The sequence below is a fragment of the Cricetulus griseus genome, chromosome 6 (genome assembly GCF_003668045.3).
Source record: "Cricetulus griseus strain 17A/GY chromosome 6, alternate assembly CriGri-PICRH-1.0, whole genome shotgun sequence".
Taxonomy (NCBI): Eukaryota; Metazoa; Chordata; class Mammalia; order Rodentia; family Cricetidae; genus Cricetulus; species Cricetulus griseus.
This window is the reverse complement of record NC_048599.1, coordinates 27112428-27126616: the sequence shown is the minus strand read 5'-3', so window position 1 is coordinate 27126616 and position 14189 is coordinate 27112428. Positions and strand designations below refer to the sequence as shown.

Genomic DNA, 14189 nt, shown 5'->3' with positions numbered 1-14189 from the left:
CGTCAGCACTTACAGGTGAATTGGGTCTTAGGGAGCTAAGCAAATGCCTATGATTTTGCTTTACAGACTTGTTACCCTCCAGAACTGAGACCAAGATCTCAAGAGATCCGAAGACTCCCATACTGCAAACCAAATACCGTGCCAGGCTTGTGACCTGCAAAAGTACAGCAGAACAGGAGGCTGAGGAGCTTGAGAAACTCCAGCAGTAAGTTCCACTGGCATGACTGAGGAAGCCTAGCAGAAACTGCGTGTTTGCTTTCAGCCCTATAGGGGCAGTGGTTGCTCTGTTCCTTCTCATTGTGGCTCTCTATACTGTTCCTGTCTCTGACTGAAAGTGGGAATATGGCGGTGCCTTGAAGCATAATTTGACTAAAATGCAGTGCAGAAGTTGGGGTGGCAGAACTTAATTTTTGGATTCCAATTGAGGACTAAGGTTAGTTTAGGTAGACCTGACCTCTGGAAAAGGCTGGAACTTAGTGTAGTCCACACTGAAACTTATCTGCCTAGATCTTCCCTGATCATTGTGCTATTGGGGTGAAACCCAGGGCCTTTGTGTATGTAAGACAAACCCTGTACTATTGAGCTACACCCCAGCCCTTTGCCTTGGCCTGAATTGCTGGGATTACAGACCATGTCACCAGCCTTGGGCCTATCTTTTTTTGTTTGTTTGTTTGTTTTTCGAGACAGGGTTTCTCTGGGTAGCTTTGGAGCCTGTCCTGGCACTCGGTCTGTAGACCAGGCTGGCCTCGAACTCACAGAGATCCACCTGCCTCTGCCTCCAGAGTACTGGGATTAAAGGCGTGTGCCACCAACGCCCGGAGGGCCTATCTTTTTTTTGGACAGGGTTTCATGTAACTTTATTTTATGTGCATTGTGTGATGATGTCAGGTTCCCTGGAATTGGAATTACAAACAGTTGCTCTAAACCGCCGAGCCATCTCTCCAGCCCCCACTTTAATTTTTTTTTTTTTAATTTTAGTGTATATTTATGGGAGTTTTGCCTTTAGGTAGTATCTATATCACTGGTATGCCTGGTGCCCAAGAAATCCAGAAGAGGATGTCTAAATCCTCTGGAACTGGAGATGGTTCAGATGGTTGTTTGCTGTGGGTACGGAGAACTGAGGCTTTTTGGAGTAACAGCCAGTGCTTTTAACCTCTGAGCCAGATCTCCAGCCCCAAACTAGAGTTTCTGGTCTCCTGTCTGTATCTACCTCCTGAATGCTAGGACCACTGGTGTTTGCCATCATGGAGCCCCAAGCCTCCAAATTCCCACCTGCCTCTTTACTCTTCTCGGGAGGTGAAGAAGAAGAGATGGAGAGGAGAGATTTTGCTGTACATGGTGGATCATCATATCGCTTATTTATAGGTTGTGCTCTACATTGTGTTGTTTTTACTTAATTTAAAAGCCTTTTGTATTATCTAAATTCCCTCCTTACAGATACAAATTCAAAGCCCGAGAACTTGATCCCAGAATTTTTGAAGGTGGACCCATCTTGCCCAAGAGACCTCCTGCTAAACCTCCCACTCAGCCTGTTGGTTTTGATTTGGAAATTGAGAAACGAATTCAAGATCGAGAGTCAAAGAAAAAATCAGAGGACGAACACTTTGAGTTTCATTCCAGACCTTGCCCTACTAAGATCTTGGAAGATGTTGTGGTAAGAATACTTGAGGTGTCGGTGCTGGCACATGGCCAAATATCTGCCCATTCACAAATGTTCAAGTTGGTACTATGAACGGGACATCATTGCATCAGGCTGAAGATGACAAAAAGATCAGCAGAATTGGATTTTGGTCTTAGGACTTCAAGTCTAGTAAGAGTCAATATGTGGGTTAGTAATACAGACTCAGAGGAGGGTGTGCTCTGAAAAGAGATGTAGTTGTTTTGTTTTGTTTTGGTCGGTTTTGATTTTTTTGAGACAGGATTTCTCTATGTAACAGCCCTGACTGTCCTGGAACTCACTATGTAGACCTGGCTGGCCTCAAACTCACAGAGATCCACGTTCCTCTAACTCCCGAGTGCTGGGATTAAAAACGTGCACCATCACCTCCCAGCAAGTATTGTAAAGGTCTGCAGAAGATGGAGGGAAGCTCCAGGGAGTGCTTTGTGGAGGGGGCAAACTTTGATGATGTGTAGTGGAGGTGACATTTTTGTGTTGTCATTATGTTGCTGTGGTGGCTGACACATGTCTCTTCATATGGAGTTATCCTTTGGTATCTGCAAGATTGGTTTTGGAACTTGCATGGATACCCAAGATCTGTAAATGTTCAAGTCTCATAAAATATAAACTAGTACACTATACATGATTTAAATAATTAATCCTTGTTTTGAGATGGGGTCTTGCTTTGTTGCTCAGGCTTGCCTTAAACTTCTAGGGTGCAGAGATGGCCTTGTGTCAGCCTCCTGGTAGCCAGGACTGCAAAAACTATGCCACTGTCTGGCTTACTGTGTGCTGCCTTTTGTTTTGTGTTTTTAGAGTCAGCCATGAGTGGAACTGATAAATTATCTCTGGGCATTATTTTGTTTATTCCATTTCCTTGCCTTAAACCAAAAGGAACCTCAAGTTGTACTTCCAAGACTTTATAAATATCGTGATTGTACCTATAAATAATCATCATTTCCTCTAGCTTTCTTTTTCTTTCATATGGTCCCCCTGGTCCCCCCAGCATGTGTGCGTGTGTGTACAGGGAAGGTATGACCCAATCTGTGGGGTCCTGAAAGAGAGTGCTGCCTGACCAGTTGCTTTTCAGAATCCTCTGGGGCTCTTCTTACATAAGCAGACTCCCAGCCCTGGCATTCTGATTTGCTGAGTTCAGGTCAGAGAGATCTCAGGGGAGCAACTAGGGTTCCTGACACATAGTAAGCCATCATGTTGATAATAGTGATACTGTATGATGTGACAGGGTTCAAGCACAGGGCCTTTTATTAGGGAAAGGGATCATAAAAAGGCGAAAGAGAAAGGGGGAGACCGACCTCCAAAGATAGGAGCTGCAGGAGAGAGAAACAAGGGGCAGGGGCTGTGGATAGGGATAGGGGTGGGCAGAGACCTTTTAAAGGGGAACAGAGTGAATGTGCGTAGGTGGTGCTCTTAGTGGCTACAGCTGAGTGTGTATCAGAACCCCAAGGACAGGCCAGTGCAGATGCCTGAATACTGACACTGTCCCTCTTAGTGCGTGTGTTGTCCTGAGGTGTTTTTGTTTTTTTGTTTTGTTTTGAGACAGGCTTTCACTATGTAGCCTTGGCACATAAAAGAGACATTAGATGTATTCTATATTCTCTTTCTTGTTCTTTCTCTTCTCTTCTCTCTCTCTCTCTCTCTCTCTCTCTCTCTCTCTCTCTCTCTCTCTCTCTCTTGAGACAGGTCTCTCAATGTAGTCTTGGCTGTCATGGAACTCCTTGTGGAGACCAGGCTGACCCAGAACTCAGAAATCCACCTGCCTTTGCCTCCCACATGCTAGGATTAAAGGCATGTACCACCACAGTGACTTAGATGTATTATTTTCTATTTCATTTTTTCGGAAAACTCGGCTTTAAAAAGGTTATGTGGCTTGCCTACCAGCTTCTGCAAGTGACAGAACTCTGCTCCTGTGTGCCCTTTACAGTGCTTCGGGAGAGACAGTGAGCATGCGGTGCTGCTTGTGGTACAGAGAGGCCCCTGAGCAGTGGCCATGCAGACAGTTTGCAGAGGGAACCAATACTCATAATTTGGGAAAGGAAAAGTTCTGTAAGAAATTAGAGAAGGGAATTTTCTTTGTTTTACACCTGTGATTGACAGGTGGTAAAGACAGTGAAAAGATGGACCTAAGTAGCAGAGAGCATGAGACAGAGTTGAAAAATGCCTCTTGGGGCAGGGGTGGTGTGATGGAAGCCTTGAGCATGATGTGTGGAGTGGGAACTTGCTGCTGACTGGTGGGGGCTGGCACACCATGGACGGATGGGCTTGCAGTGTCAGCGAAGCTAGGAAGCAGATTCATTTTTTGTTTTGGGTATAGCTTAGGGACAGCAGGCGGTCGTCCAGGTTTTTTTCGCTTTAGTGTGTTTTTTTGCATACATGTTGAAATGATGTTACCGGTAAGATCCTAAGAGTACTGAGAGAGGCCTGAGAGCTCATCCCAGGGTACTTGGGGCATTTCCCATGCCATCTCTCCACGCACACTGTCTGCTTCTAAACACACATCACCTTCCCCAAACTTCTACTAAGGGAGACTTTCCCTAATTTTAGCTCTGGTATCCACTGGGTTTCTTTAGAGCATTGATGAGGATTAAGATGTATTTCAATTACTACTTGCTTATTGTCTCTCTTTTGTCCTACTGGAAGGGAGAACAGGGAACTTGTATGTCCATGTTGTTCAGTGCCTGACCTAGTGACTCATAGCACAGGCACACTAACATTAGATAGCCCCGTAAATGACACTATAAGCGATATGCACCAGCTTGTGTCCATGTTCTGTGCTGGACACTGGGAGCTCAAAGGTAGAAGAAGACAGGCACTTGTCCTCAGAGCTAGTAGAGGCTGGTAGAACAGAGCACATGCTCTCACCACCAGGTCTTCCTGTAGGGGCTATGTGTAAGTGTTACAGGTCAGGAGAGATTTCCCCTATATGTGTTACAGCTCTGAGGAGGTCCCCTATAGGAGTGTTACAGCTCAGAGGGGAGAGGTTTCCCTTATACAAGTCTTACAGCTCAAAGGGGAGAAGTATCCTGGCATTTGGGAGCCAAAGAATACCACAAAGTCATACTGCACAACAAACCTCACACAAGAGTTTTATTGGGAGAGACAGCGTGTCTGCCTCTGCTCAATTGAGAAGCAGCAAAGAACTGAGCAGGAGACAGATTTCTTGGAGGAGGAACTTTTCAGGAGATTTCCAGGGTGGGGAGTGGTAGGTTTTGGTAGATTTTCAAACTAGGAAGTGAGCTTGGGTCATTTACCCTACACCAAAGATTCCCAACTTGTGGGTCATGACCCATTTGAGGATCAACTGACCCTTTCACAGGAGTTGCTTAAGACCATTGGAAAACACAGATGTTTACTTTATGATTCATTACAGTTTTGAACTGGTAGTAGGAAATATGTATATAGTCAGCGGTGACCACAATATGAGTAACTACATTAAAGGGTCGAAGCATTAGCAAAGTTGAGAACCACTTCCCTAAAGTATGGAAAAGGCAGAGGGATGCAAATGGCAACATTTCTGGGCCTCAAAGAACTTAGAATTGAAATATAAAAATAACAAGAAGGAAACTTACGTTTCTGGAAATTATATAATTTTCTTTTTCTTTGTTTCTAATTGAACCCCTAGATTTGATTGTAGTACAGATGGGATTTAGTTAAATAGTTGCTGCAAAGAAAGATTAATTTTCCTTTTTTGCTTTTGTTCTCCCTCCCTTCCTCCTTCCTCCCCCCTCCCTCCCTCCCTCCCTCTCTCCCTCCCTCTCTCCTCTCTCTCTCTCTCTCTCTCTCTTTCTCTCTCTCTCTTTCTCTCTCTCTCTCTCATGCAGCCCTGGCTAGCCTGGACTGGCTTTGTAGACCAGGCTGGCTTTGAATTTGAATTCACAGAGATCTGTCTGCCTCTGCTTCCCAAGTGTTGGAATTAAAGCTGTACTCCACTCTACCTGGCTAACCATAACTTAGTGACATTTTTGTATTATATTTGTTTGCTTGCTTGCTTCTTGGTGTGTATGTGTACTTGTGAAGGCCAGAGGACAATTTGGGGCAGTAAGATTCCAAGAATGGAACTCTCTGGTCACCATGCTTGGCATCAAGCACTTTTACCCTCTGAACCATCTCACTGGCTCCCCAAAGGTGATTTCTTTTTTCTTAAAAGGTTTGTTTTATGTATATGTGTGTACCTTGGAGGTCAGAAAGGATTGTATGGTTCCTTGGAGTTACAGGTATTTGTAAGCTACTGATATGGATGCTGAAGTCCAAACTCAGGTCCTTTGATAGAGCAGTCAGTGCTCTAAACCACTGAACCATCTCTCCAGCTCCCAAAGATCATTTCTTACAGAATGTCTTTGGCTTTTTTAAATTCTGAGGCTTGATTCCACTGTCAACTGTGTGGCTGCTGCTTAGGGGTTTCTTTGCTCCTCTTTGTACTGCAGGTATCGAACCACTCTCACTGTATCCCCTGGTTAGATGCTGAGAAGGTTAGAAACGATGAAAGGAGGGGGTTATTCAGAACTAAATGAGTTCTTAGATATTGACTTGCTTTGTTTCGTGAAAACTTCTGGCCTAGGAGGCTGTTGATGTGCCTGCCTGCAGATGGGAAGCCCAGTGGGCTAGAGCAGAGCCCTGGCTTCCCAGACTTTGTTCCCATGTCACATAATCCTAGTGCAGTTCCCCACGAAGTGGTGCTGTTCATCTGCCTAGGACATAGCAGAACAGCAGAACACTACTGCATACTAAAAAACTTAAAAGAATCATGTGAGCCTATTAATCACAAAGACGGCTGACTGGGTTTCCTGTGCTAGCGATGGCAGTCTTTAGAAAACAAAGTCTGGGGCTAGAAGGGTGACTCAGCAGTTCAGAGCACCTGTGACTCTTGGAGGACCTGGGTTGATTCCCAGCACCCACTGGTGGTTCAATGTCATCCATGGCTCTAGTCCCAGGGTGTCCAATGCTCTCTTCTTACCTTCTCTGGTATCAGGCATGCACATGGTGTACATACATACATGTAGACAAATACCTCATACACATAAAATATAAAAGTACAATACACTTTGCACGCACAGTCAACTATAATTCTGAGTTCTGTATCTGTGAATTCAACTAACCATGGATGGAAAATATTTAGGAAAAACTACATTTATACTGATCATGTCCAAGCTTCTTTCCTTGGCTAATATTCCCTATATAATATAATAAATTCATGTAATAAAATCATAATGTGATAGAATAAATATATTCAACACATTTTCATCGTGTTAGCTGTTATGCATAATATACGATTGACAGAATATGTGAGAAGGTGTACATGGGTCACAGGCAAATGCTCACATCTGTCAGCTTTGGTTCCCACGAGTGGAGCTTCTATGGTGCTGACAGCTGTTGTCTTTGCATTTGAATGTTTTGAAGGCATTTTAATTTCCCTTTGTTTGCGCGCGCGCGCGCGCGCGTGCATGCGTGCGTGCGTGTGTGTTGTTTATATAAGAGTGTTAGTCCTTGCATACTCATGTAGAGACCAGAGGACAACTTTGGGAGTAGGTTCTCTCCTTGCACCGTGGGTTATGGGATCAAACACAGGTCAGGCTTGTCAGCAAGTGCCTACTCATCTGGGTTTTTCCTTCCTAGCCTTAGTTTTAGTATTTCATGTAGTATACTGGGAATTGAAATTGTTCTGGGATGTCTAATTGAGTTGTGTGCTCCTCCTAGGGCGTTCCTGAAAAGAAGGTAATTCCAGCCACTGTCCCCAAGTCACCAGTTTTTGCATTGAAGAACAGGATCCGAGTGCCCACCAAAGAAGAAGAGGTGACTCCCTGGGAGGAGGGTCTCTCTCTCTCCTTTTCCTTCTGCATCATCAATCTGAGTCTTAACCACTCTTCACAATTAACAGGGTCCAAAGGCAATCAGATCTTGTCTGGAGCTAACTGTGAGAATGATGTGAATGTTCGATCATCTGTTTTGTTTCTCTGAGAGCAATTGGGAAGGTGTGACTCTTGGCTTTCAGTGACAATGGGTTACAATCTATGAAAACAGCAGGATGGTTAAGCATTAGAAGCTTGTTCATGCTATAGCATTGATCATGCTATCTTTGTAACATGTTTAAGAGTTCCCTGAGTTATTGTCACTGTTCAGTGAGGGACTTTTAAAACTTATACTAAGCAGTTACATTGTCTTGTCCTTGATACCCAAGGGTCACAAAGTGACTGAGGGTGGTGATTCATGGGACTATAAAATGTGGACTGTCATTGATCATGCTAGCTTCTTATTACATCTCCTATTTTATCTATAAATATCCAGAGTTAGGGTAATTTTATAGCAGACCTCAGCATAAACCTTTTTATAGGTTCAGTTGAAACTAAAATACATGGTAATCTTATGTTACTACCTTGAACCCAAACAACTAACTTGGTCCTATTCTGGGTTTGGCAACCATTAATTCCAGTCACATGTGTTAGAGTCTGGAGTCTGAGTCAGAATCTAAGGTATAAGTATGCTTACTTAGTATCTTCTTCTGCTCTTCCTTTTGTCTGTCTGATCTCACTAGTTATTCTAACATTCCTGTGAGGAACTTGAGATTTTTAAAGAGTAATTGTGTTAGTCACTTACCAAATGCTTTTGCATTGCTTTGACCCATGGATGTGACATCTGAATTGGTATTGTCCATCTTTGATAGAAAAGGAAGCTAGTCTTCCTTAGTCACACCTAAGGCATTGGGACCTTGCATTGATGAGTGGCTTATCTCATATAGTGCCTACTGAGGCCACAGTCTGAGGTGGGTGTGTGGGGAGACAGGAAGAGCCTAAACTGTAGTTTTTTTCTTAGGAAGAGGATAAACCAGTTGTGATACGAGCTCAACCTGTGCCACATTATGGGGTGCCTTATAAGCCCCATATTCCAGAGGCAAGAAACGTGGAAGTGTGCCCTTTCTCCTTTGATACCCGGGACAAAGAGCGCCAGTTGCAGAAGGAGAAGAAAATAAAAGAAATGCAGAAAGGGGAGGTAGGTGTTTCATTTCTGTAATTTGCAAAGTACTATTTTTTTTTTTTTTTTTTTTTTTTTTTTTTTTTTTTTTTTTTGGTTTTTTTGAGACAGGGTTTCTCTGTGTAGCTTTGGAGCCTATCCTGGTACTCGCTCTGGAGACCAGGCTGGCCTCGAACTCACAGAAATCCACCTGCCTCTGCCTCCTGAGTGCTGGGATTAAAGGCGTGTGCCACCAATGCCCGGGACAAAATACTATTCTTTGATGTCTCAAAGGGAACCTTTTTTCCTGTTTATTTTGAGGCTGTGTCTTGCCGTGTAGACCAGACTGGCTTTGAAGCTGTGGTTGTCCTCCTGCCTCTGCTTTCCAAGTACTGGGCTCACAGGTGTGTACCACCACCACACCTCCTTAGGAAACTTTTACATAAGGTTACTAAATACATAAAAACATACTTTTTAATAAAAACTATGTATACCTTTTATGTAAAATTACTATTATTGCTTTCTACTGATGCCTGCAAGACCCCCTATGAAATACATACTGGGCAAGTAACTTAAGTAATCTATCTGGCACAAGGAGGCTCATGACTGCCAAGTTTTGGAAGTATTAGGAGGAAAATTTAGGTTTTGGGGGGGGGGTCTAAAAAGATCCATGGCTTTGCTAGGCCTTGCTGCTTTCACTGACTTACCTTCCTGTCTTTCAGGTTCATATGCATACTCAGGAGCAAATATTGCTTTATCTCCTTCTCAGTTTGCTTTCTATTGCTGTGATTAAATACCAGGACCAAAAGCAACTTGGGAAGGTTCTTGTTTGGCTATGTTTTCTCAGTTGAAGTTTCCTCTACCCAGATCATCCAGGCTTGTGTCAAGCTGACAAAATGCTTACCAGCAGCATACTTGCTAAGAGACTCTTTTGGCTCTGTTTGGCTTTTGAGATATTGTCTCACTGTATAGTATAGGAGGGGTGTTGATCTCCTGATCCCCTTTCGTCAGCTCCTGGAGGTCTGGGCTTATAGGTGTGCACTGCCATGTCTGGCAAGAGTTCCTTAAAAGTTTTTGTGATCAATCTGTTTTATTCAGAGACTTGAAGGTGGGAAGGCACCGAGTCGTTAACAGGATCTGATAGGCATGTGGGGTGGGCTTTCCTGGTTTCCCCATTGATCAGAGTTCCTTAGGATACTCTTATGTTTGTTTTCCCACCAGGTGCCCAAGTTCAAGGCACTTCCTCTGCCCCAGTTTGACACCATTAACTTGCCAGAGAAAAAGGTAAAGAGTGTGACTCAAGCTGAGCCCTTCTCTCTGGAGACAGACAAAAGAGGTGCCTTTAAAGCTGAGGTGTGGAAGCTTCAGGTAGGAATGATGAGCAGCTGAAATGTTGCCGGTTGGTTGGTTGGTTGATGGATTGATGGGTGTCTAGGTGAGTGGGCAGGCCCATAGGTGGGTTGGACAGGTAGATTCACTGTCTACACTGAAATCATCTGGGATGACAGATTTGATTATGTTAATATACTCTATGTAAACCAGGAGTCACATCAATTTTTTTCTGTGAAAGGTCGGTAATATTTATTTTAGGTTTTATAGGTTTTACATATGACTTCTGTCAGATAATTTCTCTCCCTACTTGCACCCTGTATGTGTATTTGAACATGTAAAGACTATTTTTAGTTCAGGTTACATTTGGCTAGGAGGCTGAATTTGCTCCCCTCTGCCTTAGCAGTCACCTGGTGACGCAAGTCAAGAGGTTTTTTTTTTTTGTTTTGTTTTCTCTCAGATTTTTTTTTATTTAAACTAGAAACTAGCTTGTTTTTTTTTTTATTATTTTTTTTATGTGTACAGTATTCTGTCTTCTTGTATGCCTCCAGGCTAGAAGAGGGCACCAGATCTCATTACAGATGGTTGTAAGCCACCATGTGGTTGCTGGGAATTGAACTCAGGACCTCTGTAAGAGCAGTCAGTGCTCTTAACCTCTGAGCCATCTCTCCAGCCCAAAACTAGCTTGTTTTACCTGTCAGTCCCAGTTCCCTCTCCCTCCTCTCCTCCCCATCTCTCACCAACCCCTTATCCCATATCCCCTTTCTGCTCCCCAGGGAGGGTGAGGCCTTCCATGGGGGATCTTCAAAGTTTGTCTCATCATTTGGAGCAGGGCCTAGGCCCTCCCCAGTGTGTCTAGGTTGAGAGAGTATCCCTCTGTGTGGATTGCCTCCCAAAGTCCATTCGTGTACTAGGGATAAATACTGATCCACTGCCAGAGGCCCCATAGATTGCAGTCAAGAGTTTCTATAACTCCTTCCTCATCTATTTCCTTAAGTTGGTGCTTTGGTAAAAAAAGAAAAAAAACAGGATGGGAGAATTTGCTCTCAATAAGACAGGCTGGTTTTTCAGCATGGTATGTGATACAATTGCTCTTTATATATCATAGTAGGCGATTAAAGACAAATGATGGAGAATTATAGGTTGGTATAACTGCCATCTAATTTTGCCACTAACACTATTCTCTGTCTCTCCTCAAAACAAAAATTGAGCCTCTGTGTCTAACTACTCACTTATAGGAAATAAAGGGATAGGAAGTACTATCTTTTCCTTATTTTTTAAACTTTATTTTATGTGCATTGGTGTGAAGGTGTCAGATCTCCTGGAACTGGAGATCAGGTGTGAGCTGCCATATGGGTGCTGGGAATTGAACCCAGGTCTTTTGGAAGAGCAGCCAGCACTTAGAAAGTGCTATGTTTTTTTAATGAGGCAGTCCAGAACCTTCAGAATGTGTGTTCCTGCTGCAGTAGTCATGAACCCTGATGTGCTGCTATCTGACAGACTTTCCTTCTGACAGCTGGAGGAAGAGCTGAAACAGCAGAAGGAGGCAGCTTGCTTCAAGGCTCGTCCAAACACTGTCATCTTCCAGGAGCCCTTTGTTCCCAAGAAGAAGAAACCAGTTGCTGGTAGTATTTTTATGTGCTATTGGGGGTTGGGACAGAATGTCAAACTTTGCATGGGATGGTGCTGGGCTTTGCTATGTCAACAAGCCTTACCTGAGAGGATGGTAGCTTTCTTCCCTTAGACCCAGCTTTTGCTCTTGGTGGAGTCAGGACCTCCGTTAAGTTGTTCAGTGTGTTGGGGCAGACAAGTAGAACTATAGTGTTGGCAGATGCAACTGGCCTTTTCGGTGACAGTCATAGGCTATCCACACCCAAGAGGGGTGCAAGTGGATGAGGGAGGAGGAGGGTTGGATTTCTTAGGCATTGGATAACATGTCAGAAGTTGGGGTTCTTCTCCTTCTGTGTTGAATTCCTGTGTGGGAGAGCAGCATATAGTGTTGAGCAAGCTGTGCCACCTCACTGGGTCTTCCAGAGGCCTTTCCAGCTACTCAGCCTTCTACGTTTGTAATGGGACTTTACTCCACACTTCTTTTCTTGGTAGCTTTTGGGTGCCAGCCATGTCTTTCCACCTGGCCTGGTCCTGGGGGCCTAGGCTTCTGGAGTACTGCGTGTGCATCAATGTTGTCTGTGTTTCTATGCTCAGAGAACCTGTCTGGTTCTCTAGTTCAGGAGGAGCCCTTTCAACTGGCCACCGAGAGGAGAGCCAAGGAACGGCAGGAGCTGGAAAAGAGAATGGCTGAAGAAGAAGCCAGGAAAATGCAGCAGCTGGAGGAAGTCAGACAACAAGAAGAGGAGCAGAAAAAGGAGGAGCTAGTCAAGCTCCGGAAGGAACTGGTAATCAGCTGGGCAGCATGCACACTGACAAACCCTGGCTTGTCTCTGTTGTGTTTTCTGGTGGAGCTGGGACCAACTATTCCCATCCACCAAGTGAAGGGGAACAGTACAGTCTCTCTTAGGTGCATACCAGCCTCTGCTTCGCCATGGTATTTTTATTTTATTTTATTTTATTGTTTTTCAGGTACCTGCCTGTATTTTTCAGGTACCTGTGTTTGTTCCTAGTATAAATCTGTTTCTTACAACAGTTCTCAGTGTAGGCTAGTGGTAATACCTTAAGCAGAATCAGTGCTGCTTATCACTGTATTAAATGGGCTCACTCTGAGATTAATCTAATTGGCTCACTCCGAGATTGATCTTACAGTCTTCATGAGGATAGCCAGCACAGTGTCTCCTTAGCAGCCCTTCTTGATTATTTGATTCTTGCTTTTTTGCCTTTTGTTTTGGACTGATTTTGTTGAATACTAAAAGCCAATCAAATAAGCTTAAAATTTTACTCTGGTGATTTTTTTTAGATATGAGTGTTTTGACTATCTATATGTCTGTGAACCATTTGTATGGGGTGCCCATGGAAGCTAGGAAAGGGCATCAGATCTTATTTTTAAAAGTATTACATTTATTTCTTTAAATTTTTAAAAGATTTATTTATTAATTTATGTATATGTTTTGCTTGCATGTGTGCATATCCAGCATGTGTGTGCCTGGTGCCCTCAGAGGTCAGAGGAGGGTGACAGATGCCCTGGGAATAGAGTTACAGATGGTTGTGAGCCACCATGTAGGTGGTGGAAATTGAACCTGGGTCCTCTGGAAGAATAATCAGTGCACTTAGCCACTGAACCTTTGCTCCAGCCCCTGGCACAATTTTTTTTTTTTTTAATTGAACTTTTAAATTTATTTTAAATGCCAACCATAGTTTCCCCTCCCTCCTCTCCTTCTGTTCCCTCCCCCCACCTGCTTTCTAGCCACCCCCCCCCCAAATCTATTCTTTAGAAAGGGTAAGGCCTCCCATGGGAATCAACAAAGCGTGGCATATCAAGTTGAATCAGGACCAAGCTCCTGCCCCTGCGTCAAGGCTGAGTGAGGTGTTCCACCATAGGGAATAGGTTCCAAAGCCAGCTCCTCTCTCCATTTTTTAACTTGGGACTTTTGTCTGCTATAGTTGAAAAGGACTCCCTAGTAAGTGACACTGAGAATAAGCCTGACATTCTTAGTGAGGGCCCAATGACCAACAGTAGAAACCTGTTGGGGCACCATGCTTCTTCATTTTACTGCACCCTCCTTCCTTAATTTCCTTAACTTTGTAGTTGGGATCTATAAACCTTTCCAACCATTTTCCTCTAAAGGACAGAAGCAGACAACTCGCACTGCACCCTTCTCAGGGGTGACCTTGCTTTCCTCCTTTGCAGGTACATAAGGCGAATCCAATCCGCAAGTACGCAGCTGTGGAGGTGAAGTCCAGTGAGCTGCCATTGACTGTGCCCGTGTCTCCTAAGTTCTCCACCAGATTCCAGTAGGAGCGCTTTACGTCACATCAGGCACGGAGAGAGCCCTTTCTCAGACTCACCCTCCTGGGTGTGGCAGTGGACCCCACAACTGTGGATGCTGGTTTTCTTGAAGATCACTTTACACAATTCTGAAGCTAATGAGAAGAAACTCATTTAGGCTTTATTCAGACTTCTTGTAGTTATCTCCTTCCAGCATCAGTTGGTCCTTTACTATTGATTTTAGCTATGGCTAGAATTTCAAGTGTTTTTTTGGCACAGTCTAATTATTTTCTCCTAATCTCCCCCTACTCCCCTTTTATATGTATATTTTAAGCATAAAATAAAGGCAGTTAAATCGTG

At 43.9% G+C, this 14189-nt stretch overlaps 1 protein-coding gene across 4 annotated transcripts in view; it reads left to right on the top strand.

Moving 5' to 3' along the window:
- Nucleotides 1–14189, top strand: part of Tpx2 (TPX2 microtubule nucleation factor) — a 46420-nt gene extending 32231 nt beyond the window's left edge. For 3 of the 4 annotated variants that reach the window (XM_027421491.2, XM_027421489.2, XM_027421490.2), the window contains exons 10-17: nt 67–205; nt 1438–1654; nt 7370–7465; nt 8483–8659; nt 9842–9988; nt 11466–11574; nt 12155–12345; nt 13752–14189. In XM_027421491.2, the coding sequence (XP_027277292.1) occupies nt 67–205; nt 1438–1654; nt 7370–7465; nt 8483–8659; nt 9842–9988; nt 11466–11574; nt 12155–12345; nt 13752–13859 (1184 nt within the window). In that variant the 3' untranslated portion in view covers nt 13860–14189. The remainder of the gene's footprint in view (nt 1–66; nt 206–1437; nt 1655–7369; nt 7466–8482; nt 8660–9841; nt 9989–11465; nt 11575–12154; nt 12346–13751) is intronic. The other variant, XM_027421492.2, reaches the window with a different exon arrangement.